The sequence below is a fragment of the Vespa crabro genome, chromosome 9 (assembly GCF_910589235.1).
Source record: "Vespa crabro chromosome 9, iyVesCrab1.2, whole genome shotgun sequence".
In the NCBI taxonomy this organism is placed as follows: domain Eukaryota; kingdom Metazoa; phylum Arthropoda; class Insecta; order Hymenoptera; family Vespidae; genus Vespa; species Vespa crabro.
In genome coordinates this window covers 8195672-8220480 of record NC_060963.1, presented here as the reverse complement: position 1 = coordinate 8220480, position 24809 = coordinate 8195672, and the positions used below count along the sequence as shown (strand labels likewise).

Below are 24809 nucleotides of genomic sequence, written 5' to 3'. Positions count from 1 at the left end.
CTAAGGAATGTCGGTAGGAGGCGTTACAAACGATGATGGCGGAGCGTAGTGACAAACGACGAAAGCTCCCGACTCGGCGCGATGAGGCGAGGCGTCAGTGAAGCGCGCCGGCAATACACGGCAGTATGGCTTCGGCTGCCGGCGGGTTCACGTTCTTAGTGTTTCTTCGTGGTGTCACGCCGCATTCTCGACCGCGAGTGTGCATGTTTTCGTGAGTTTATATTTTGTGAGAGAAATAAAGAGAAAAAAAAAGAGAGAAAAGTCTCTAATAAAGTTACGAGAGAGAAAGATTAAGGATATTCGCGCTCGCGAGAGAAAGAAAGAGAGAGAGAGAAAGAGAGAGAGACAGACAGATAGATAGAGATAGAGATAGACACGACCACCCTTGAACATGCGGCGAAACGTGAAAATAGTGCTCCTTCTGTCATGCGCCTGGATGTTCGTCTTTGTTTACTATTATCACACATCCAGAGATACCAAGGTAAGGATATAAATATTCTCATTGATAAAACTATCTAACGATCTTTACATACAAGTAATTATTTCAATAGCAATAACCTTGAATTTCGTTGACCTTATAGTTATGAATTTATTTATTCAAATATTTTACAAACATAACATTCTATGTGCCTACGTATCTTTCTTCATTGTTCTTTCGTATCATCTTTTTCTTTTTTCTTTTATTTTTTTCTTCTTCGATGCTTTTCTTTCAGATCCTTAAATTTCGAGGGTGTATCGATTATTAAAGAGACGCTACCTTGCTTTCTCTATGCGTGTCATTCCTCCAAAAACGAATGTCATTTTGTGATTGTTTTTTTTTTATATATTTTTCGAAATCTTCAGAATTTTACAACGATCCATGAACCATCCCCTTCTCACGTTTTCGTAAGATGCATGGGAATTTGTCGATGTACGTGACACGTGCATTTACATTCTTGATTCGCTTCGACTCTCGATCGATCAAAATCATGTCTATTATATTTTATTCTATTTTAATCTTGCGATTTATTCTATGTCATTATTATTCGATGATCTCCAATGAAGTTATTTTTCGTAATTACGTGGATCTAGTTAACTCAAATTTACTTTTCGAAGACCGTAGTGTCATTATCTCGTACGACAACTTGTTATTTTGATGCGAAAATATTAATTAGATGCTTGCTTCCAGTTTCATAATTGGTTTGCGTTATTCTCCAAGCGATGGAAGTCACAAGACAAAATGTCTTTTGTTTTTAATAAATTTCTAAACTCTGCCGATTTCTTTGAGTTCACTGTCGAGTTTCTCCCTCTCTGTCTCTCTCTCCCCCTCCCTCCGATTTTCTCTTTCCTGTTTTGTAGATTATACCGACTTCACATTTACGAGCAATTGTATTATCCTCAAGCGAATAGTTGGAGTCGAAGCGAAGTAACTTGCCTATTAATTAACCGATCACAGTACTGGCATAATTAGTCGTGAAAAATTGAGCCGTATAACAAGCGAATTCTTTTGTAACGTTGTTACGATAAAAGGTTATCGGTTTTCTCAAGTATTGGAAATTTTGTTCATAATGATTGGATTATGTTTCAAAATATTAACGAGATATTATATACAATGTGTATGTTTCATACAATTCTACCAAACTATTTATTTCATTTAATTAATTGTTTCTTTTTCTTTTATTTTTCGTTTTCATTCCATAGTTTTTAATGCAGTCAACGCGGATTATATTGTTCCGATTGCATTTAAATCTTACGAACGAGTCAATTATTGCATTGAATCAAAATCGAAGGAGATATTAACATAATCTTTATGTGTACTTTTACAAAGATCGAGTTGAAAAGTATATAATACCCGTCAATAATTGCAGTTAAAAATAGAAAAGAAATAATACATTTTATGATAGACAATAGCAATTAAATATTCGTACTCTTATCGAAATAAAAGTTGTCATGAACGAATCTTAATGATAGATATATATTTTTTATTTCATAATCGACAAAAAATTCTTCGAAGATGAAATTCGGTCGGACAAACGTCCGGTATAAGAGTTCGATGAAACGAACCAGTTCGAGACGAGTTCTTGCGTTGCGTGCGAACGATCGCGTGTTTATCTGAGTCGCTTAAGTGTACTTCTATCTCTTTCTCTTTCTCTTTCTGTCTCTTTCTATCTCTCTCTTTCTGTCTCTCTCTTTCTCTCTTTTTCTTTTTCTCTCTCACGCATATCTTTTCAGGATAATCGATTTTAGAGTCAAATAAAAAATATTGAAATTTTCCTTCCAGCTATTACGATAATCGATGCGTTTGTTAAAATAATTTATACAAATTCGATTTTAAATTTGGTTTTCGTAATAAAAGTTACATAATTCGATAAAAAAAAAAAAGATATCTATATCTATATTATATATATACATATAGATACATGTAGTATATATAAACATAAAACCCGTTCTAATCGAGAGCTAGAAGAAGATCCAGTGGAATAGTTCGTACGAGTGTACGTGAATTTGATATAATCGCACTTTAGAAGCGAGGTGAAAGTTATTCTATTTCTTCGGGAACTATCGTTCGATGGGCGCTATGGATTAGAAAATATTTCTTACTCGTTTACTTAAAAGAAGTAAATAAAAGCATGAAGAATAACAAAAAGAAAGAGAAAAAAAAGGAAAATTGTATTCTAATATTATTTTTAACATGATTTTTAGAATATAACGTCGATCATTGTCTCGTTTGACAATCGTCCATTCGAATCATCACTCGTTTTCAATATCGTACACTCTAGCACGATTTTGAAGCAATTTCTGGCATCGTGAACAACTTTCTATCGTCGAGAATCGCGTACGCTGGTGCAACGTTTTAAGCGTTGACGCGCTAATGGAGCGAACTAATCGCGTTAACGTGCCGAATACGATTTGGCCATTAAACTCGAAAGCCACAATCGACGTTGCTCTCACTCATTGCTTCTACTTCGATGACGATTACGTCGTTGATGTCGACAATGTTATGCGTTTACAATTAACTGTTACATCAATTATATGTCACTTTATCTCATTTTGAAGTAATTATAAGTGTCTTATGTTTCTGTATGATGTTGTGTCTAGATCAGTAAGTAATTAACATTATTTACTATAAATTCAGTGAGTAATTAACGTTTCTTCTGAAAAACCTTGATTTCTCCTTCTTCATTTGTTCTCCTTTTATTTTTCTTTTTTTTTCGTTTGACGACATATCCAAAGGCGAGTAAAAAATTGTCAAACCGATTTCTTTATAGTCTCGTAGTTGTTCGTGTTTTTTCGGAAAATAGGGATGAACCGTTCCAGAACCGGTTTCAAATGAGCGTCATTCCAGTTTCCCGATTCGTTTCAGATCTATAGTTGGTAAGGTTGCGAAGATCGGTTATAAATATGTAAAAAAAATAATAAAAGAAGAAAAAAAAAGAAAGAAAAGAAATTTTCTCGTACCAAAAGGAAAAATAAATATTTGAAGTAAAAGATGTTTGTTCAAAAATCGCCTCTCTTATGTGCTTTTTCTTTCATCTATGTGTTGGTAATAGATATATCTGTAAAAACTCTGCGTAAGCTTTATCCACATATGTTCTTCTTGACCCTTGACAAATTCGAAGGACCACGAACGGACGTGAAAGCGATAAAGGAAATAGGAATAAGAAATGACACTAATTTTTTATTTATTTTTCTTCGGCTTAGCGTTTGACAGCCTTTTAACTGTTTTTTCTTTTATCTTTCGGACTTTTTTCGTTTTCCATATGTTTCGAATGAAAAGATAAAGAGATCGAGAGAGAATTAGCTTGGAATCCTGGTGAGAAACTGTTTGAAATAATAAAAAAGAAAAGGAGGATAAAGGAGATTTTCTCTCTCTCTCTCTCTCTCTCTCTCTCACTCTCACTCTTGTAGACGTACGTACAACACGTAACCAGCACCACGGACCACTTTATCGAGGATATAGAAAGACAAAGGTATTATTCGAGGACCAAGAGAAATCCGGACTAATTAACGCAAAGCGTTGGCACACGGTTTAATCGTAGTTTCCCTTTCTTTTCTATTTTCCTTTTCCCGCTTCTCCTTATAAATTTATACTAACCGCCTTGATTTGTCCAAGGAGATTTATGAATTATTCGCGATTGTTATAATCCTTCTCTCACCACGCGATCCATTTTTTCTTTCCTTTTTTTTCTTTCTTTCCCTGAACATATTTTCTCTGTATTTTTTCGAGGAATAATTTTACAAATGAAAAAGAAAAGAGAAGAATAAAAAGAAAACAATTAAACAAAAAAAAGAAAAAAAATTTATTGCAACTGGACAAACAAAATGCAATTTAAATTGTTACGTTTATTAATATCTGAGTACAACAAGATCGATACGAATCCAGCTTTCCCGTCCAACGAACACTTTGAAATTCTGCTCGGCATTGTAATAGCACCGCTTTGTCTAACGGCGGAGATGAATGACAGAAGATTAATAGAAGAACGTAGTAGTATTGCGGAATATGTTCGGAGCCGAATTCAACACTTGGTAAAAGACCAAAAGGAGCCCACAGAAAGCTCATTTACTTAATTTACATGCTGGTAGTTAAACATTATCGATTTTCTTACATGTATCCGTTTTGAGAGCATTCCCAAATTATTCGCGAATAATATAGATTTTTAAGAAATTTTACTTTGTAGACAAAAATGATTTGATTTTAACTTTGATTCGACATTCAATGCGACGATGATGATATGATCTTTTAACTTTAAATTACCTTGATCGATAAAATAAAGTTTTTATCTGATTTACAATGTATTATAACAAATAAAGAGTATTTTAAAGAGTATTTTTTTAATTCTATGGAGCGGAACAAATACGAAGAAAGTAGAACTTTGACAAAAGCGAGTCGTAAATGATCATAAAATTACTAGTAAAAGCGAATAATAAGAGTAGGCGGTATCTTTAATAATTAATGTTACTCTAAAAAAAAGTACGAGATATTTTCTAGTTGTTCATGAAAGTTTGAAAGCAATATTAACTATGTAACTCGGTTGTATTTTCAAGCTTTCTAAGGATTATTATTCTTATTTTAACTGGTGACCGTGTTTACTATTTATCATGAAGTTGAAAAAAATAAAAAAGAAGGCGATATTCTTCGAGCATAGTCAACATACATGTATATAAACGTATATACAGTTTCTAGGAAACGTATGCCAACATTTCGACGTAATTGGTCTGATTACCCAGACGAGATTTGCTAGTGAGCAAACGTTTTCTCGTTTCCCAGGGATACAGCATGCGCGATTATATCGTACGCACCAGTATGGCGTTAGCGAGGGTGTAATGAGTCGGTCACATTTGTGGTCACGTATCGCGCAGATTTTTCGTCAGTTTTCCATGTGACCAAAAGGAAGGAGTAATACAAACCAGTGTTGGATTTAAAGAGTAACAAATCTTTTTTTCTCTTTCATTTTTACCAACATCAAGATCGTTAATCTTTTCCCTTTTGAGTACTTTCATTCGATTATAATATTTCCATATTTTAATATCGTAACTTTATATATATGTAGCTTTATATATATATTTTAAAGATATATATATTTTTTAAAATTATTTATTTTATTTATTTAAAAACATACTGTATTATTTAACGTAAAGAGAATACGAAGGTATATTCATTTTTTGCGGAATAAACAAGCAGCATTTTCGTCGGACGAGTAGAGATTTTCAACGGAAGAAATATTTTCTGGCTATATCAAAAGAGATACGTCTGAATTTTTCTTCTTATTCCAGTATTCGATGTTGGAACCCACGTAACACAGTTCTGAGAAGGCGTTTTCTGTAAATGTAAAAAGCAAAAGAAGGGAAGGAAAAAATGAAGAAAAGAAAAAAAAGAAAGAGGAAAAAAAAAGAAAAAGAAAAAGGATCAGTTGTCGAAATGAAGTTTTTCGTTCGTAGATTTATGCAACATTTGTTTCTCGTATTTAAAGGAAGGAAAGAGGAGGATTATAAGGAGTCACGGGATCGAGGGGATGAACTTTGGTAGGAAAATATTTTTCCTGGTGAAATACCTGCGTGATATCCACACGAAAGTTTCTTGCGTCGTGAGTCTTTTCGTTTCACTGTGTGCTATTTGTGAAAGAAGGAGAGAGAGAGAGAGAGAGAGAGAAAGAGAGAAAGAGAAAGAGAAAGAAGGACAGAAAATTAAGGCGGTGGTGTGGTTCAAAGCAATGTAAAAACAGGGGATGCGCCTTAGTGCGTACGTGTATATCTGTATAACAATGTATATGTGTGTATGTGTAAGCACCTCCGGGAATGCACCGAATACCGCACTGCGCACTATTTATTCCTTTTAATTTTATTCTCTTCGTCTCCAACCGTTCTTACGCTCGTGAATCACAATTAAATAGGATCTTCTTCTTGCGGTCGTATCTACTGAAAAACTTTTTCTCTTTTTTATTTTTCTCCTTTTCTTTCACGAATTTCGACGACCGCAAATATCGGTTTTGAGGACAACTACGCATGTAGTTTCCGAAGTTTCACCGAAAAGTTTCTAGTCGAATTTGTTATAGTAGATATTCCTATACTATATCCAATCTACCATATCCTTTACTATTTTCTTGAACAAATGTTTTGTGGTAAATCCTTTATTTTTTTTCTTCTTATGTTTCAGGTAAGATACTAATATGTACGGAAAGAAGTGTAGATAATTGACTTTCGACGAGAAGGGTAACGTATGCGCGTTCTACTTGCTCGTTGCAATAACCTCAACAGCTAGAATAATCTCTGAGGAATCCAGAATAATTGTAGTGGGAGCTCTTCATTTTGATCGCAGATTTCATTTCCCAACTGCGTCGAGAGATGTGAAAAATTTGAAAGTACTCTACGTTATTCGCTTGTTATTGGACATTTATTATTAATAGAGATTCTAAATTCGTTCATTTATCGTGAAAGATTTTACTTAGTTTTAAATTTTCATTGCAAATGGTTTAGAAAACGTTATTTTTAATCGCGAAATAGTTAGAAAGTGATCATTTACGAGATACGATGAAGAAACTTTTAGTACATATTTCTTTCTCTCTCTCTCTCTCTCTCTCTCTCTCTCTCTCTCTCTCTTTTTTGTGTGTTATAATGACCGAGCGACCGAGTAGAAAAAGAAAGTATATTACATACGTTAAAGGAAGAACCGCAATAATTTCAGTGAAATTAGAGTCTTTCTCGTGCGTTTCACGCAACGATCTTTCTTTCCTGAGAGATTCGTCTTGGACAATGAACTGTGGATGCATAGATCGTGATAAATGACGGTGGCATGGACCGAGTTAATTTTTAACCTTTCTCACAAGCGAAGAGATTTATCGTGCCAGTCTTTGTTAAGCCAACGAACGTATATATCTAGTCGGAGCAAAAAATTAGTAGAATTTTCCATAAATAACTAAAAAACAATCAAAATAAATCGCGTCCTTTATTTTCTCATAGTCGTTAAAGGTATGACGTCTCGAATTAACTAATACCTACGTTTGCATTGTGTTACATAACAGTTTTATTCGAGTTTTCACTGACGTGACTAGAGGAGATGTAAAAGAAAAATAGATCTTTCTTTTCTTTTGCTTAAAGTTTCTTTTCTTTTCTTTTTCTTTTTTTTTTATCTCGTCGACGTTATTCGTAGACGTATGCCATGCATGCGAGAATATGCGAATAGATAGGAATTAAGGTCATAGTTCCGAAGGAGGAGGTCGCAAAGGCTAATTAAAATTCATCACGACCACACCTGCCCTTTTCAACGATCGCGTCGCGTTGGTGGGGCGTAGCTCAGTTAGCTCTGAGCGACAAAAAAAGCGAGGTGTTAGCTCGAACATGTCGTCACGTCTGTGTATGTGTGTGTATGTGTACAAATATAAAAATATACATACATATATATATATATATATATATATATATATATATATATATGTGTATATTTTTATATATATTTTATATATATATATATATATATAACATTATCCATCGAGTTTACTCGCTATTTTTAACTTTTCTTATGTATATATTATACATATATGTATATTTTTATACTTATATATATAATATATACATAAGAAAAGTTAAAAATAGCGAGCAAACTCGACGGATAATGTTTTGTTTAATTAAATTTTTAACGGTAATTTTGAGATATCAATCTTTGCGAGCGTGAAATTTAAATGCTCTTAATTTTCAATGGAATTGTAAAAGGAATTTCTTATCCTCGTATTTCTTTCTTAATCGTACCTTTGTTTTTTTCTTTGTCGAAATGGCTTTCGAATGTTTCCGAAGAAAAAAATGAAAGAAAGAGAGAGAGAGAGAGAGAGAGAGAGAGAGAGAGAGAGAGAGAGAGAGAGAGAGAGAGAGAGAGAGGAAGGATCGCTTCTAAAAATATGAAAGGAAGATTCCTGGATCGGGAACTAATTACAGACGTTATATTTTCTTCCTTTTACTTTCGCAACGAAACGAAAGAGCCCCGACTTGGTCCTACTCTCTTGAATACAATTCTAAGATCTACCTTCCTTCTTTTTCTTCTTCTTCTTCTTCTACCGAAGTGAATCTTCTTTAATTAGAACGAAATGGCTAATTACGTTTGGTGATATAGCGTGGAATTAATTTTTGGTAAATTTTTCTCTTCTATCTCTCTTTCTTTTTCTGTCTCTTTTTTTCGTCTGACCGAACTCGTAAGTAAAGAGAAGACATCGTTCCGATAACTGGCAATGTTCCTTCATGAGTAGAAAGAAAAGAAGAGGGTTAAAGAGGAAGAAAGGAAGAAACAACACGATTTTATTTCGTAGCGGTGAGTACCAGAATGGCTACGAACGCAACTCGCAATCACGTCTGTTATAGTACATCGTGACGACCATTACCCCTGGCACGATGCTCGAAATAAAGAGAACGAAGAGTGGAAGAAATGTTCGTAGCTTTATCACGAAACATCCTTCTCGTCGAACCGTGGCCAAGTTCTTCTTGAAATTCTACGAATGCACTGTTGTAAAGTCGTTTCGGCTAGACCACAGTAGACTTCTCTGTGTTTTTCGTTCATATTCTCATCCAACACTTTTCATCTATTTCCTTTTTTATTTACTTTTTATTTTTCTTTCCTTTTCCATCTTCAATGTTTCACCACCAGATCGAATTTTTTATTTTAACATGTGAAATTCTTGATGAATAAGCTATTTATTTCCTTTCGATTAATATCTATATATTCGTGCAAAGACAAATAGACAAAAAATTTATTGTTCGCATGCATTCGAAAAGGCTGTATATTATGTTTATACATAAATACACACACACACACACATATATACACACCACAATATATATGTATACGAATAATCTAAGTATTTTTCTTGTTTGAATAAGATGTAACAAGATGACTCCATGATTCCCACGAGCCCCCGATCTCTTTTTTTACCTTAGCATTTTACGGCGCTTTATTCCCCGTGAAATTCGTTGGGACGTGCCCGGAAGAACCGTGTACTCTTTTCTGTTTCACGCGACGGCGATTTACCTTCTTACTGCTTGGTATAATATACATGAGAAAGACTTCGTTGGTTGGCGAAACACACGTTGGCATAGGCGATTAAATTCGTGCCAACTCTGTTGTTCCTTTCATTAACTTTGTACTATAGAAATTTCGTTCTTTTCAAATATCTCTACTTTCAACAAGGATTACATAGATTTTCTCTAGATTTTTTTATTTTTTATCTTTCCAATTTGTTAAAATGAAATATCGAAAGAAATGTTCCGTATTTCTATGTAAAATTTTTTTATATAGAAAAAGAAGAAAACTGACCAATGTTATTCATCATTTCGATTTATTGAACTATAATAACTTTGCATTTCGATAGAGATAGCTAAGCACGTTCGATCGGTATGCTTTGGCGGTCACGATTGCGTAAGGTGAGCGTGAAACGAGCTTAAGGCTCAAACGACGGATCACTTTCGTTGTCGGTTCCGGTTCAGGGTCGACTACGACCCACTTCACGGTCACTAGGTTACCTCGAGACTGAGATCGTAGTTATATTTCTCTTTCTCTCTTTCTCTTCATGAACATCGAAGATCGAAGGAGATAAAAAAAATAAATAAAAAAGGAAAAAACAAGAAAGAAAGACAGAAAAAGGGGCAGAAAAAAGAACGAAAGAAAGAAAGAAAGAAAGAAAAGAAAAACAAGCGGAAGGGGATGATCAAACTATTCATTTGAATTTATTGTAATAATTCATTCGAACGATTCTATATTTTATAAATCACATAATTAATATGATAAAAATTCGCTTGCCTAGAAAATTAGATATTTTATTTTAAAAGAAAAATTGTAATATACCCTGATCTCTTGAAAGTTTTCGAAGAAAAACTGCTCAAAATTCTTTGTAATAGTAAAATAATAAAAAAAAAAAAAAATGAAAATCTCGGAAGCCCTCGGGATTCTATTATTGTTACATACGCTTCGAAGGGCTCCGTTCGTGGAATACGTTTTCGTGCGTCGAATGCATAGTGATCGGCTTATTTCGAGTATGGGCCACCCACTTTACCACCTGTCGTCCATTACCTCCCTTTCTCCTTTCGAAAGCGATTCGAAACCAAAGTCGACGTGGAAGTGTCGGAAACTCGTCGCTTCTTCCAAGGGTCTTCTCTCTCTCTCTCTCTCTCTCTCTCTCTCTCTCTCTCTCTCTCTCTCTCTCTCTCTCTCTCTCTCTCTCTCTCTCATTCGGAACGTACCATATGGTGCCATAAGACACGAGATTCCTCAAGAGGGATCCTCGATATTCTAACATTTTCTATAACAATGCTTCGAAAACTTATTCAGCATAAAGACATTTCGATGTATTCTCGATGTATCATGAAGGTTAAAGAAGAAAAAAAGCAATATATTATAGCAAATTTGTTTTTCAAAACGTTTACTTACGTTATTTCTCCGTTTTGTTACTTCGCTTGACTCGAATAATAAATGAGGGTTTTATTTGAAAATAACTTCATAAAGAGATACGTTGCGTGGATTCGTTAATTTTAAATAAAAAAAGCACGATCAAGCAAGTTTTTACATTTGAATGTTTATTCATCAATATTCTATGATTTTCGAAAGTTCTTTATACTTGCAACATGTTTCAAAACTGGATCAGATTCGTATGTTAGTTTGTTTTTTAAACAGAGTATTTAATGTTCACATAATTTAGTTTGTACATGCACTCATCAAATACGTTTTTATCGTATAGATGTTTATCGAAATCTCTTGTTGGTTAAAGTAAATATATGGATGATTGTAATCTGTTAGAAATATTTTTATTTAAATTCATTATTTATTCTCATCATAACGAATGATAAAAAAAACTATATTAAGGATTTGCAATGGACTCGTTTTTTATGTATACAAAAGTTCTTTCTTCACATGAACTTTGAAAAGTTGATAAAAAGATTGTCACGTAAGAATAACGATTAACAAATACGTTTGGTTATATCTTAGATCGGTGACATTGACATTATATAAAATGAAATTATAATCAATATCGTATACATTTACGTTGAAACAGGTTTGTTCGATACTGAATGCATAATATGATAAGCCGATTAGAATTTAACTTGGGAGCGATAGCTTTGAATTGCGAATAATTCCGATTGAATCCATTAACGAATGTTTAATGTTCCTATTTGATTTAATGAATCTTTTATAGTCACTCTTTCAGCCATATCTGCAATACGTTCATCAAATATTTCGATCCTTTGGTTTTAGATTCGTTCAGTTTTTGCTTTTAAATTTCAATTACATGGAAACTCTCTTTGCATGATATTTGTAAATTTTATGATAATAAGTTATTTAAAAATAATTTATTATTTGACCTGTTTATATAGCTATATATATACCTCTCTCTTTACACACACACACACACACACACACACACACACACATATATATATATATATATATATATATATATATATTGTTTTGTGGTCACGTTAATAGTCTTTAACGGAAGCTTTGCTCATTAAGTCACGCATGAACAATATTATAGCAATTAGGGTAATCACGGATGAGCGGAGAAAGCTGTGATTTGCATAGGAGAGTTTGTGAATGGTGGTTAGCCACCAATCACCGTGCAATACGCGGCTTTCGTTTCGGTGCTCTATTACGGTAGCACTATCGTGAATGGGGTCTTTAAAGTTCATAATGGACGCTAACGTGCAAACGACGTGCGTGTACATTCAGTTTACGACCGGTTGATCTACCTCGTCGTAAATTCGTTGAATGTTCGTAACATGGATCATGAGTGACTAATTTCAATGTATTTTTGTTGATTTCTCTTGTAAAACGTTTACACCTTGTCCCATATAGAAGAGGAAAACAAAAAAAAAAGAAATATAATCATCGAAGGACATGCTCCATCGAAAACAATTTATTTTGATTCCTTTCTCTTGTCCTACTGATCTTTTTATTATGCAATGAAATGCGATGTGTGAGAAACTAGCCGAGGTCTGATAGAAAATTCGATGATAACGTTTCGAAGGACTGGACGATCGAGTGGAAGTCGATAAAAGGGGGAAAGAAATACTAGTAGATCGGAGTAGAGAGGAGAGAGAGAGGGAGAAAAAATGATCGAAGAGGAGAAATCGTTGGGGTATATCAGTCCTTGTCGGAAATAGTCGTGGATTCGAGAATCAGTATCCATCGAGAAAGCCGTAGGGCTCGACCGTCGAGTCTCCGAAGGGCTCGAATCTTGGTCCGTAGAACGGCTTATTGAATACGTCTACGATATTGGATTTTTGCCGACATTATGAGCCACCACCACCACCATTACTACCACCACCACCAATACTATCATCGCTACTGGTTGATACCCAACCGCGAAACGACAGGGGAAATTTAAAACTCGTCATGCCTTGGCCAACGTGCCCCACTCTTCAACTCTCTTTTTGCCAGACGGTACTCGAAACCGAAGGAGATACCTTCTGCTCGCGAACATCTTCGATCAATAATATCTACACCCAGACGTCTTTCATTGTCGCACGCTGGAGACTCTTATGCTCTCGTTTATATAGAAAGATGGAAAGATGATTTAGCTCGTATTATTTTTCTTTTATTTTCATATTAAAGAATATTTTTAAGAATATTTAATTTTTGAGATAATAAGATAATCCTTTTTTTCTTACTATTTTTACTTTTTCTTTTTTTATATAGCAAGTGAGATATGCGTTTTAATTTTTTCATTCGTAACGTCGTAAGATTTGTATAAAAGATTTAGATCTTTTATATATCATAGGAAGTCACCGATCGACAGCTTTCAAAAAGCAAACATGTATGGCCCCTTGTGACAGGCTGCTTTCTGCATCTCCCCCGCCACGGACAAATTATATTTTAATGCTCTGACGTATCCAGGCTGGCATGATTGATAACCAACATATTCTCGTGTACACAGTGCGGCCGAACACGGGACTCGTTGGTTAGTGGTAAATGATTATACGCGTGTGTTGACGTACCAAATGTATGTATGTAAAGGGTAGAAGGAGAATAGGGATCGAACGTTGTCGGGTGGGTTGCTTGACTGACGAGACGCTGAATGCATAATCGAGTGATAACGTCGTCGGTCGTCGTCAGTCGTCGTCGGTCGTCGTTGGTCGTCGTTGGCTCTTTGATGACTTCTCAAAACTCATGGGAGATTGAGCGAGATGGATTTTCACTTCGAAACGAGACTTAGACCACTGCGCTCATCCAAGAGAATATAAAGGCGGGTAACTATGTTTTTCTGTGCGTGGTTGTTTTATTTAAAAAAAAAGTTATCCTTTTTTTCTTCATTTCTCTTCAAAGAAAAAAGAGAGAAAGAGAGAAAGAGAGAGAAAGAGAGAGAGAGAGAGAGAGAGCGAGAGAGAGAAAGAGAGATAAAGAGAGAGGGAAGAACAAAAAAATAGAAGGAGAAATACAAAATTATGAAAGTCGACGAACTATGAGAGAAATATCGAACTCACTAAACTCGTTTCACGCATTTGAGGTTAACGACTGCGATAGTTGAATTTCACTTCCTATCAATAAAGTTTGCGGTCAGAGAACGTCGTGTTGGCGAAGTTAACACGAGTTCGCGGCTGCGTTTGACCGGTTAAGTTCAAGTGGCGATTTTTCATAAGGATCTCATTTTGTCTGCTTGAGAAAAGTGTGGAGCTGTTCGAACACAACGGTGCGATATTGTTTCTAGATCACGTTCTCGTTCAGACGAAACGAGTTGACGATTGATCATGTCAAGACATTGACGTTACTAGCCTCGTCTTTACGTGACCTATCATTTTTCTTCAATCTTCTTGATCTTCTTCTATTTCTTTCAGCTGTTTGACGTGAATTCTATCACAAATAAAATTATTTTCTCTTCGATAAAAAATTTTTTTTCCTTTTATTCCCTTTTTCTTTATTATTTGATAATACGACATTCGTTTTGAATATCTATAAGAAAAATACAAAATCAAAGTTTGTTGAGTCATTAGGTAGGTAACGCTGATAAAGCGTTATATAAGGAGCATTTGGTATCGCGTAACTTGATGTACTTTGGTATCGCTTTCATGAACGAAATTACGCAAGCTTCTATTCTCCTCGGTCATTCATAAATGTACCAAGTTCGTTTTGTGGCGACAATGAATATTGCTGAATATTGCTAATCGAGAAAGGCATGGATGAGAACAAAAGGTGCTCGGTTTCGAAACAAGACCCGAAATTATTTAATTATTGTAATAGAAAATATCTAAGAAAAATAATGGCGCTTGTTGTTACAGGTAGTAGTAACTAACTAAACACGTTAAATATATATCTATGTCATATTGCCGTTTAAATTTTTGTGTTTTGGAAAATTTTCTTCGTACGCTTTTATTAAAATATTTTTGATTATATTCAGATCTATACCGCAGAAAGATAAAAGCAACGTCTTGTGAAAATCTAAAGGACAACGAGCGAAAATCGATTCACCTTCTTCGAAAAAGGCAAATCAATCGTTTCCTTTTATATTCAAATTTTATTCATGGCTCTATATCCAGGTTTAAGAAGTCTATCGAGTATTCATAACCTTCTTGATGGTCGGTGCAGACAAATAATCTTCTAAGGATATATCCTCTTCGAGTAATCTAGATTTTTTTCCTGAAAATATTTCCACATTTAGAAGCACGCTGTGTTATTTACAATATGAGAAAGTTTTAACGATCTTATGGATCGTGAGTTATTTTAATTACTGACACTTTTTATAAGTTTTAAATAGCTTTGATGAAAGTTCTCCAATTAAGATATTCGCCGGTTATTTTTACCTTTGTCTGAAAAAGGTGAAAAAAAACTTGAAGTCAGATTTGTGAATGGAACTTTTGAAATATTCAATGATAAGCAAAAATCATTTACAACGATTCGATATTTTGCTTACTTCTCGTAAATGTAATATGAACGTTCGAGGATATTTTCGCGGAAGTTTCGTAGCGAATAATCAAAATCTAGAAAGAATATTTGATCCAATGAATTACGAATAAGTATCTTACTTGAATCTCTATTAAATTTCTTATTTTGGTATTGAGCCGGTCACGACATCGATACGGAAAGCGTTCGAAGCCGGAGAAGTTAATAATCCGAAAATTCGATCGCGAGTTCTGAGTTGTTCGTTGTCGGTCGTTGATCCGTCACCGTTCTCGTAAGACTTCCGAAATGCGAGAAAGTTTCTTTCTTATCGTGGCTTCCCAACTTTATCGCGATTTCCAAAACTACGTAAAACTTTTTCTCCCGAGATAGATCTCGAAGCGATCGATCAACAAGAGAAACTGGATTACCGTGAGATAAAAAAGCAAAAAAAAAAATAAAAGAAAAAGAAGAGAAAAAAGAAGAAAAAAAGAAAAAAGAGGAGAGGAAGAAAAAAAGAAATAGAGAAACTTTATAGATCCGAAGTACGACGATTTTATTCTCGTACGGGATAGATAAGGAAAAAGTAAATGGAACAGATTTCCACTTGTCCGTTTATACGAACTTAGTCGAGTGCAATGAGAGATAGATAGTTCTCCGTTTTTTTATATCTTTATTTTTTCTTTCTTTTCAAAACGAAGAAGTTTTATCAGATTTAATTATCATTTCTCGTTACTTGATCGTAACTCTCGATGGTAGATATATCTCTGTCTGTTCGTAGATAAGATAGAATGTAGGTGGAGGTATGTAGACATAGAGGATAGGAAGAGGGAAGAGAGAAAGAGAAGAGAGAGTAAGAGAAAGAGAGACCACAAGTACGTACGTCCCTATAACGCGCAGTGTGCATCGAGGCACGCGATGTACGCCAACAGCAGTGCTGGAGATAGGGATGCATTTGCATGGTTACGTTGCAGCATCATCGCCAGTCATCCTTCCGTGCTCCTAGATATCAAAGAGAAGTCTACACACCTTGTTGAACGTAGGTAGGTAATACTCGGAGCTGGGTACTTCGCATCGCGCATCAACCTGCATATTCCCCTTCCTCAGCATCGTATAGTCGAGCGTAACTTCGAAGCATGAAAGATAAAGGAAGTCTATGGATATCGCGATACTTCATGCACGATATCTCGAATCTGTTATGAAATGAGAGTGAATTTTCAAACTGCAAATTTTATAAACTGTTTCTTTCCCTTGAACTTTCTTATTAATTAATACGTAATCTACGTGAAAAAAAATTATGTTGATGTCTTAATTATACTCGCTGTAAATATTTATAAAATGTGATAGTAGTTATACATTTCAATATATTACGTACTGATATTTTATTATAAATACTGATCATTTATTTCAAATATTTACCAAATGTTCAATAATACTGACTAAATAAATAGCAGCTATAGTACAATTATATATTTATTATACTTACTATAAATCGAATGGTAATCGAATGGTAAATCGGCGTTCCAAAGTTTTGCGAAACATCGGGGATACACTTATCTAACGTGGCAGATAATAATTATTCCTCTTATAGGGGTTCGAAGTCGATAAGTAACCGATCTCGAATTCCTATAATATTTTGCTAAATATTTCCTTTCTCTCTCTCTCTCTCTCTCTCTCTCTCTCTCTCTCTCTTTTTCATCGAATTGAATAGAATCGAAAGCTATCATTTCTGATGATATATTCTCATTTCCATTTCTTGTCAATCCTTTGTGACGTAAAGAAAATGTTCGAGATACGACTCGATCTTATTCATGGCGCCAAATAAAGACGCCATAATGGCCTGGTCGGTGCCTTTTAGCCGAATTATGCACTATTACGGACTCTCTTTAAAGTTCGACGACTGAAGCTGCGATAAAAATCTTTATTTCACGCGGTTCGCATACAGCCACCATTTAAATCGTACGGCTCACGGTCGAGGGTTCTCTATTTCTTTTCTTTTCTTTCCTTTTCTTTTATTTTCTCTCTTTCTTTCTCTTTCTCTTTTTCTTTCTCTTACTGCTTGACGCGTTTTTCTCATAATATCATAACGAGCTCCTAGACGAGGCCAGCTCGGTGGACCGTCGACGCTTCGGATCGTTGCCCGAGAAGTCTGCAAAGTTTTCTTCGGGCGTTGCTTCCCTCTTTTAAAGAACCTTAACGAGGTCTCTCGTCTTCTTTCTTCTTTTCTTTTTTCTCTCTTTCTTACTTTCTTTTCTTTCCATATTTGACTATAGGGAGTGATCGTGAAAAACAAAAAAAAGAAATGTCATTTTAGTAACAGTTCGGACAAAGTATTTTATCATTTTTATGAATCTAAAGAGAAAGAGAGAGAGAGAGAGAGAGAGAGAGAAAGAGAAAGAGAGAAAAAAGTTTGAGTTTATATGTTAAAACTTAATACTCGAGGAATTTATCATTTTCATCGGAACAAAATTACGAATTGATATCATGAAATTTATAACTATTTCTTATGTGTACGTCGAGTATCATTGGACATTTTTTATCGTATATATTTTCTCTAATATACGTGTTTTTAGAGAAATTTATATGGTAGAAAAACAGGGTGAAGAACACGAAAAGTGATACAATTTAATAACGCGCGAAGCGTAAGTGATCGTAAATCAGTGAGCAGTCAAGAATCTGTAAGGGAAGGGTAATGTTATGCGTAGAAAATCAAGGAAAATAAAGTCGAATATACGACTAGAAAGGGAGATTGACAAATTGAAAAGTCAACATGAAGAACATAGAACAAACAAAACAGACACTCGAAAAGAAATAAAAAAAATTAAGGAAACTCGCAGAATGAAAAGAATTTTTTTTGTATTTAGTAAAGAAATTTTTTCGTTTTTTGTCGTTGTCATCGTCGTCATCGTCGTTGTCATTGTTGATAGGATTGATCGGTATTTTTGAATCGTATATACATAGATCGAGAATCGACGAAAAGATCGACGGAAAGGCTTTGACGTTGATCCGAGAAAGCTTCTAGGGGAGAAGAAGCGGGGTTAACAACTGGTCGAAGAACACGGTAATCCTGAAGGGATTTAACGATCGGCCAGGAAATTCATTTTACGCTTCAGGTACGCGAGATTGATTCGTGATAAACGACGAACGTCACGAACGAGACCCCCGATCGAGAGCTTCGTTGGCGGATTACCTACTTCTTTCGCGGCATGAAAAATGTTCATTCGATACGAATTTACAGGAAATTTCACAAAGAAGGTATCTTAACGAAGAAGAACGAGATTCGTTATAATTACGTTCCTTGTCTTCGGTTAAATGATATCTTAGATAAAAAGGTATCCTTTCCTTTAGCAATTATTTTCTTGTAACGTTTGTTATAAGATAGCATCATTGTCTATGTTAAGATAAGAAAGGGAAGAGAGAGAGAGAGAGAGAGAGAGAGAGAAATAAAGAAAGAAAGAAAGAAAGAAAAAAGAAAAATGAGATTATTGGTTTTTTTTTTTTCTACAAAGACTTCACAAAACTATCTGTCTCACGTAATTGCGTAATTATGTACTTAGCGCTTAACTTAATAGTGTGATGAGTTAGGTATACGTTACTTCGCAGATAGTCGTCTACATTGAACGCAGCGATTATGCGAAAGGTGGAGCATTGCCAGGTCAGTGTCTCGTCTCGTACCAGTAAAGCCGCGTCTCGTCTGCCTGCTTGACAGTACTTTAGTTATAAAAGAGCAAGTAACCGAGAAATTCCGGTTTATAATAAATTCCGGTTTCTGCTGGATTGGAAGATGGTTCTGTTACAAGGATCAAACAACCTTCTTTCTTCTAACAGTTTTGAATTAATGCGGGAATTTCATTTTACTGCAACTTTTATAGAATAATTTTTCATAAATAGGTTAGATATCCGTAATGCTATTTAAAATTTTTCGTTTGGTTTTATTTCGATGAAGGAATATGTGTTTTTTCTAAATGTTTTTTCTTTTTTCCATTTTTAAACAAAGAGAAACCTTACGGTTGTTCTCATTTAAATTCTTACAAGGAGGTCATACACGATTCGAATATCATTGAAAGATATTACACTCGGTTCCGTTCACCGTTACATTCACCCAAATATCGATTTCTCTGGGAACTTTGTTGAAGCCATTTCATATCATTGTTCTAATATCATTATAGATCAGTATAGATCTACGTGATGTTTAATGAATGCCTCTCGTTAATCGTTTGTATTCATAATCTAATACTACGAAGTCGTTTAGAGAAGAGACTGTGGCAAAGAAGAGAAGAAACTTTCGCAGTAACGTAATTACTCGGTCTAATATACTCGACGAGAATAGAACAGAAGAGAGAGAGAGAGAGAGAGAGAGAGAGATAAGTAGAGAGAGATAGGTAGAGATAGAAAAAGTACGCTCTTGAACATTTGGAGATAATTTCGTTATGAAAATATTTTGGACGAATAAATAATAGATGCATTTGAAAGTAATATATTTGATAATTACTAGTTTTAAAAATTCATCTTTAATTTCCTTTATATAGGTGAGATAATGTGAGTGCGCATAATTCGAAGGGTCTAATATACCTGTTGGGACACGTGTCTCGAGCTAGGCTATGGCTCTGGCAGTAAAGGATCTCGGTAAACTGCAATATTGAGTGAGTTACTGGGTAATGGGTGTTTACTGCCCTGCCACTGTGCTAGCCATCCTGCATTACCCTGCACCACCCTGCACCACCCTGCACCACCTTGCACCACCCTTCTCCTCACTTTCCTACTCTCTGATGGTTATGTACATACACGAACGTTGGTACGAGAGGGATATAGACTTACGATAAGCTTCACGTTGAGTTCCAAGAGCGTAAACTCTCCCTCACCCCAATCACCCACCCTTTTCTCCCTCATAACTCTCTCTCTCTCTCTTTTTCTCTTTCTCTCTCTCTCTCTATCTATCTTTCTTTCTCTCTCTCTTCATCTATGAAATCGACAGACTCTTTTATGACATCTAACCACCTTTTATATCGCATTATCGATCTACAATTTTAGATTTTGATTTCCAATAAAGTTTATCGCGTAATACAATATATTAAGCGAGATAAAAACGTGTAAAAACATTAGAAAGAAAATTTAAATTTAGATAAATTTGATAATAAACCTATTATTATTTTTCATATTGATTTTATCTGACTTGTCGATGCTGATAACGTATTGCTTTCGGTGGATCCACAATGAATCTTTAGTAACGAACATTGAAATAACGGAGCATGCCATAAATCTAGATGTAACAAGGCAGCGTGACATTAGTAACGTTGTACGTTAAAACAACCTGACGGTCATCGTATGCCGCATGGAAACAACTGTACGAGACATAAGTCAAATGAAGGCTTCGACTTCGTTGTAAGGATTGTGACTGGTTTAATGACCGTTACGGTAATAATGGTGGAAATAACAACGGTTCTTTGAAATGATCATAATCGAACCAACATTGAACATCAAATGTGTACGAGAAAGAAAACGGATTTCCTGTAATATCGATATGAAAGAAATTAGATCGGTAAACAAGATCGTTAAGTGTTTTATACTTACGATCGATCGATTTAAGCGAATTTTAGTTAGTATTTAGAATTCGAGCTCGAATTTGAATTAGTTTAAAGTCATACAAGCGAGATAACTTTTAATTAGATGCCATGCAACTTATGCTATTCTCATCGGTGCACTTTAAAATGGTAACATGCTAACGTCTAAGTCTCTATTTCCCCATCTCTTCTTCTTCCGTTTAGAAACTTATCACGACGACGGTTGGAAATTGTATCAAAGTTCCCCCTATTTTAACCATGCCCAAAATAACGGGATTACGAAAGCGAGATGTTAAAAGGGGAAGTGGATCATCGACCGAAAGCCGATAAAACTTGATAAATTCTAGACTCGGTTCAACGGATATAGGGTAATGCGGTTATCCTCTAGTATTTTCTGCGACCTTATTGGCTTTTTCATAGTGCTTCTTTTTTCGTGATCTCCTTCCGAGTAAATGTTTAATACACGAAATCTGTTTGTAGATATTCATTCGGAATGGTAAAAAAAAAGAGAAAAAATTAAGAGAGTTAATTACATTTACTTAATAACGTTTCATATATTTTTCGTATCGGTTAATGAATCGAACGAAAATACTTATCAAATCTTGTTTCGATATTGAGAACGAATGAATTAATTAAACTTGAAAGGAAATAGTCTCACGTAGGTAGGTACTTCTATAATGAGAACAAAAATAACACGGCCGGTCTTAATGATTTTTTAATGATCTGATCCTGGGCGTTCTCTTTTCTCCTACTAATTGATTAAACGAATTTGCTTTTACAACCCGCACAAACTTCCAAGTAGTTTTCTCGAGAAATCTTCTCCGCCTTCTCTTCCTCCTCCTCCTCCTTCTCTTCCGAGCGAGCGAGCGAACGGCCAGTAAGTAAAACCAGTGGCGTCGTTAAGAAGACGGATTACTTTTACCCTCGTGACGATGAAAATGGATACTGGATAAACGGGTTGCTCATGGAATCGGTCATCTTTGCCGTCCACGGCTATTAGTCCTTCTATTCATTCTTCGTTTTAGTTCCCCTCCCTCCTTCATGTTTCTTCAATTCGTCATCCCCTCACTTTAATTCGATTCGTCGTCGTCTGACAAACGAGCCGAATGATGTCGAAACGCGCCACGAATTTCTATTGATGGTGCCAACCAATAGCCATCAATTAACGTAGAACTTCGACGAGTTCAAGATCTTGAACGAACTTTCCAAATGATTTTAACAAGACAAGTGTTAACTGATTATAAATCCAAATTTGTCCTTGAATTGTTTCCTTTGCAACACCATTTCGATTGAATTCGTCATAAAACTTTATTATTCTTATTATCATTTTATATTTTGTTTTCTTATTTATTATTTATTTTTTTTATACATATATATATATATATATAATATATATATATATTATTATAACTATATAATAATATATATATATATATAATTATAATAATATATATATAATATATATATATAATAATATATATATATAATTATAATAATATATATATATAATATATATATATATATATATATATATATATATATATATATATATTATAATTTTTCAAAGTTCGATCGCGATAAATTTCATCTCAGCAGTTTCTATGGCAATTGGTTCAGAAGAAGAGTCGTTCTTGCATTAACCTGAAAGATATATAACATTGTAACAGTTTCGAAACTATAACAGTGAGTGGTGCGGTTTAATGCGATGGAATGGCAAAAGTGTCCAAGTGCGAGTTAAGTTTTAGCAGCACGAGGTTGGGAGCTTCCGCTTGCCGGAAGTCTCCTCTCTTCGTATACACTTTCGACTCTCCCTCTCTTGTTTCCTCTCTTCTCGGAACAATCACCGGATGTTATGTGAATCATCAAGGAACTTTCCTCCATAGAGTCATACTGGGAAGCGGCTTGGTACGTACCTACGTCCAAGTAAGCGCGCTTAGACGCGCTTAGACGCGCTCTTCCAAGCATTTCCGATTAGACGTGATCACGTTCAACGAGTTTTCAACTTCATCTTGTTTCATTAAAGGGATTTTCTCTCTTGAAAGTCGAACTTTGAAAAGACAAATTTTCGGACACCAATAATGGGATCGGAGTTTCAATGAAAATTGTTGTCTTTCGTCTTTATGTTCAAGTCGAAAATTCCTCAAACAATAATTTAGATGTTAGAAAGCACAGAATTTAATGTTAATAAATATATAATAATAAATCATGGAGAAATATTCGTGTCAACCTGATTTGTTCCTTCGTGATGGAAATCGAGCTTCATATCTCGAATTGTGTCATTATGTACGTTAAATGCATTTATGTCAGATCACGCTTCCGCTTAAACAGTAATATAAAAACATGAAAAACATGAGACGTTGCTCTTGCAAAAAACATGAGGTTAGGTACCACCATATGAGGTGTAGATATACGCTCGGTTATGGAATGTTCGTGGATGTTATTTGTTGGTAGAGAATTTGTTATCGGTGCATTTGATATCGCGTTCGTAAGGAATTCTGACGTTTTATCGAAAACAAAACAACGAGATTTTTCATAATTTCGATCGTTGAACGATTCGAACGAAAGTATTTAAAGCGTTCGTTGATAACGTAGATGAAAATGAACGTACCCGAGTCTCCGAGACGAGATAACCGCATTTCCATTTTCAGAAAATAACACGAAGCTTATCTTTTTCCTTCGCGGGTTGCATCGTGGGTAAGCGAGTAAGCCAGACTATTTTCTGTAGTAGCTCGTTATAAAGATAGTTTCTATGAGTTTTAGCACGTTTTTCTCGTCGTTTGCATTTGAGCAAGATGTAAGGGTAAGTTTATGTGTCGTTCGTCGTTGCGGAAAAAAAATTCTAAATACTGAATTAAAATATCGTTCTGTTTGATTATTTTTGAGATCTTTGAAATTACATCGCGATTCATCGGGAATGTTCTTTAATTTTTCATCATTCCTCCTGGTTCATTGTAAATCGAGAAATTTCTTTCTTTCTTTCTTTTTTTTTCACCTTCTTATCCTCCTTTTTGTTTTTGTTTTTCTTTGTTCTCTTCCGCCGTGAAACGTTTTAATCATTCGCAGGATGTTCTCGTTTCCACGAGCAAGCATTTCTTAAACTCCTTTTTAGTCAGACATCCTCAAACAAGGTTTGTAATTTTTCATTTCGAATCACTTTGCATACTTAAACGTCCCCTGATGCATTGATCGTTTCATAATACTCGCATATAAATTACAAACCCGGATAATTAAGCTACGTTCAGTAGCAATAAACTATAATTAGTGGTTTCAACGTGAGCCCGTATTCTCGCTCGAATTATCTAGCCATTACTATTCTCTCATAGTCGATATGATAATATTTTACGATGACGTTCGATGGGTACATATGTATGGATATACAATTAGCGAATTAATTGTTCATTTTTTATTTTTATTTTTATTTCTTTTTATTATTATTGTTATTTTTCCTTTTAACAACCATGGACAAATATTTTAAGTGTAATAAAAAATTAAATTAGTTGGATCTTTGATCCGAGCGTGAAAATGGAATGGAATGAATGACTCGTGATTGTCGACCGTGAAACTTTCGAAAAGTTTCCCCTGTGAAAAGGATTGTTGGCCAGAAAGTTTCTTCTCTTCTCTAACCTTCTTCCTTGCATTCCATCCTTTGTATTTTAGCGTTCGCTAGAAAGAACGAGTTTGTAATGGTTTTTAAAGACCGCCCTATGGATCAATTTAACTAACATTTTATTTGCTTTTCTGTCAGCATTTTTCTGATTAATTATGGTCGCTAAAAAAATTTCTGTTTCAAACATTACATAGAAAATTTTATGTAATTTTATATATTTATCCTTTTCATTTTATCGCGTATTCATTAATCGGTCCTATACTTATTATCTACCCTATACTATATGATATATATATGTATGTATGTATGTATGTAT

The 24809-nt window shown here is 34.7% G+C and overlaps 1 protein-coding gene across 4 annotated transcripts in view; it reads left to right on the top strand.

Moving 5' to 3' along the window:
* The first annotated feature begins 93 nt into the window (after window positions 1-93).
* LOC124426528 (polypeptide N-acetylgalactosaminyltransferase 2) overlaps window positions 94-24809 on the top strand; it is a 97307-nt gene continuing 72591 nt past the window's right edge. For 2 of the 4 annotated variants that reach the window (XM_046968289.1, XM_046968288.1), the window contains exons 1-2: window positions 348-481; window positions 19855-19968. Coding sequence is in view for 1 of the 4 variants with exons in the window: in XM_046968287.1 (XP_046824243.1) it covers window positions 392-481 (90 nt within the window). In the remaining 3 variants the exon portion in view is untranslated. Of the gene's footprint in view, window positions 482-19854; window positions 19969-24809 lie in introns of all 4 variants that reach the window. The other 2 variants (XM_046968287.1, XM_046968290.1) reach the window with 2 other exon arrangements.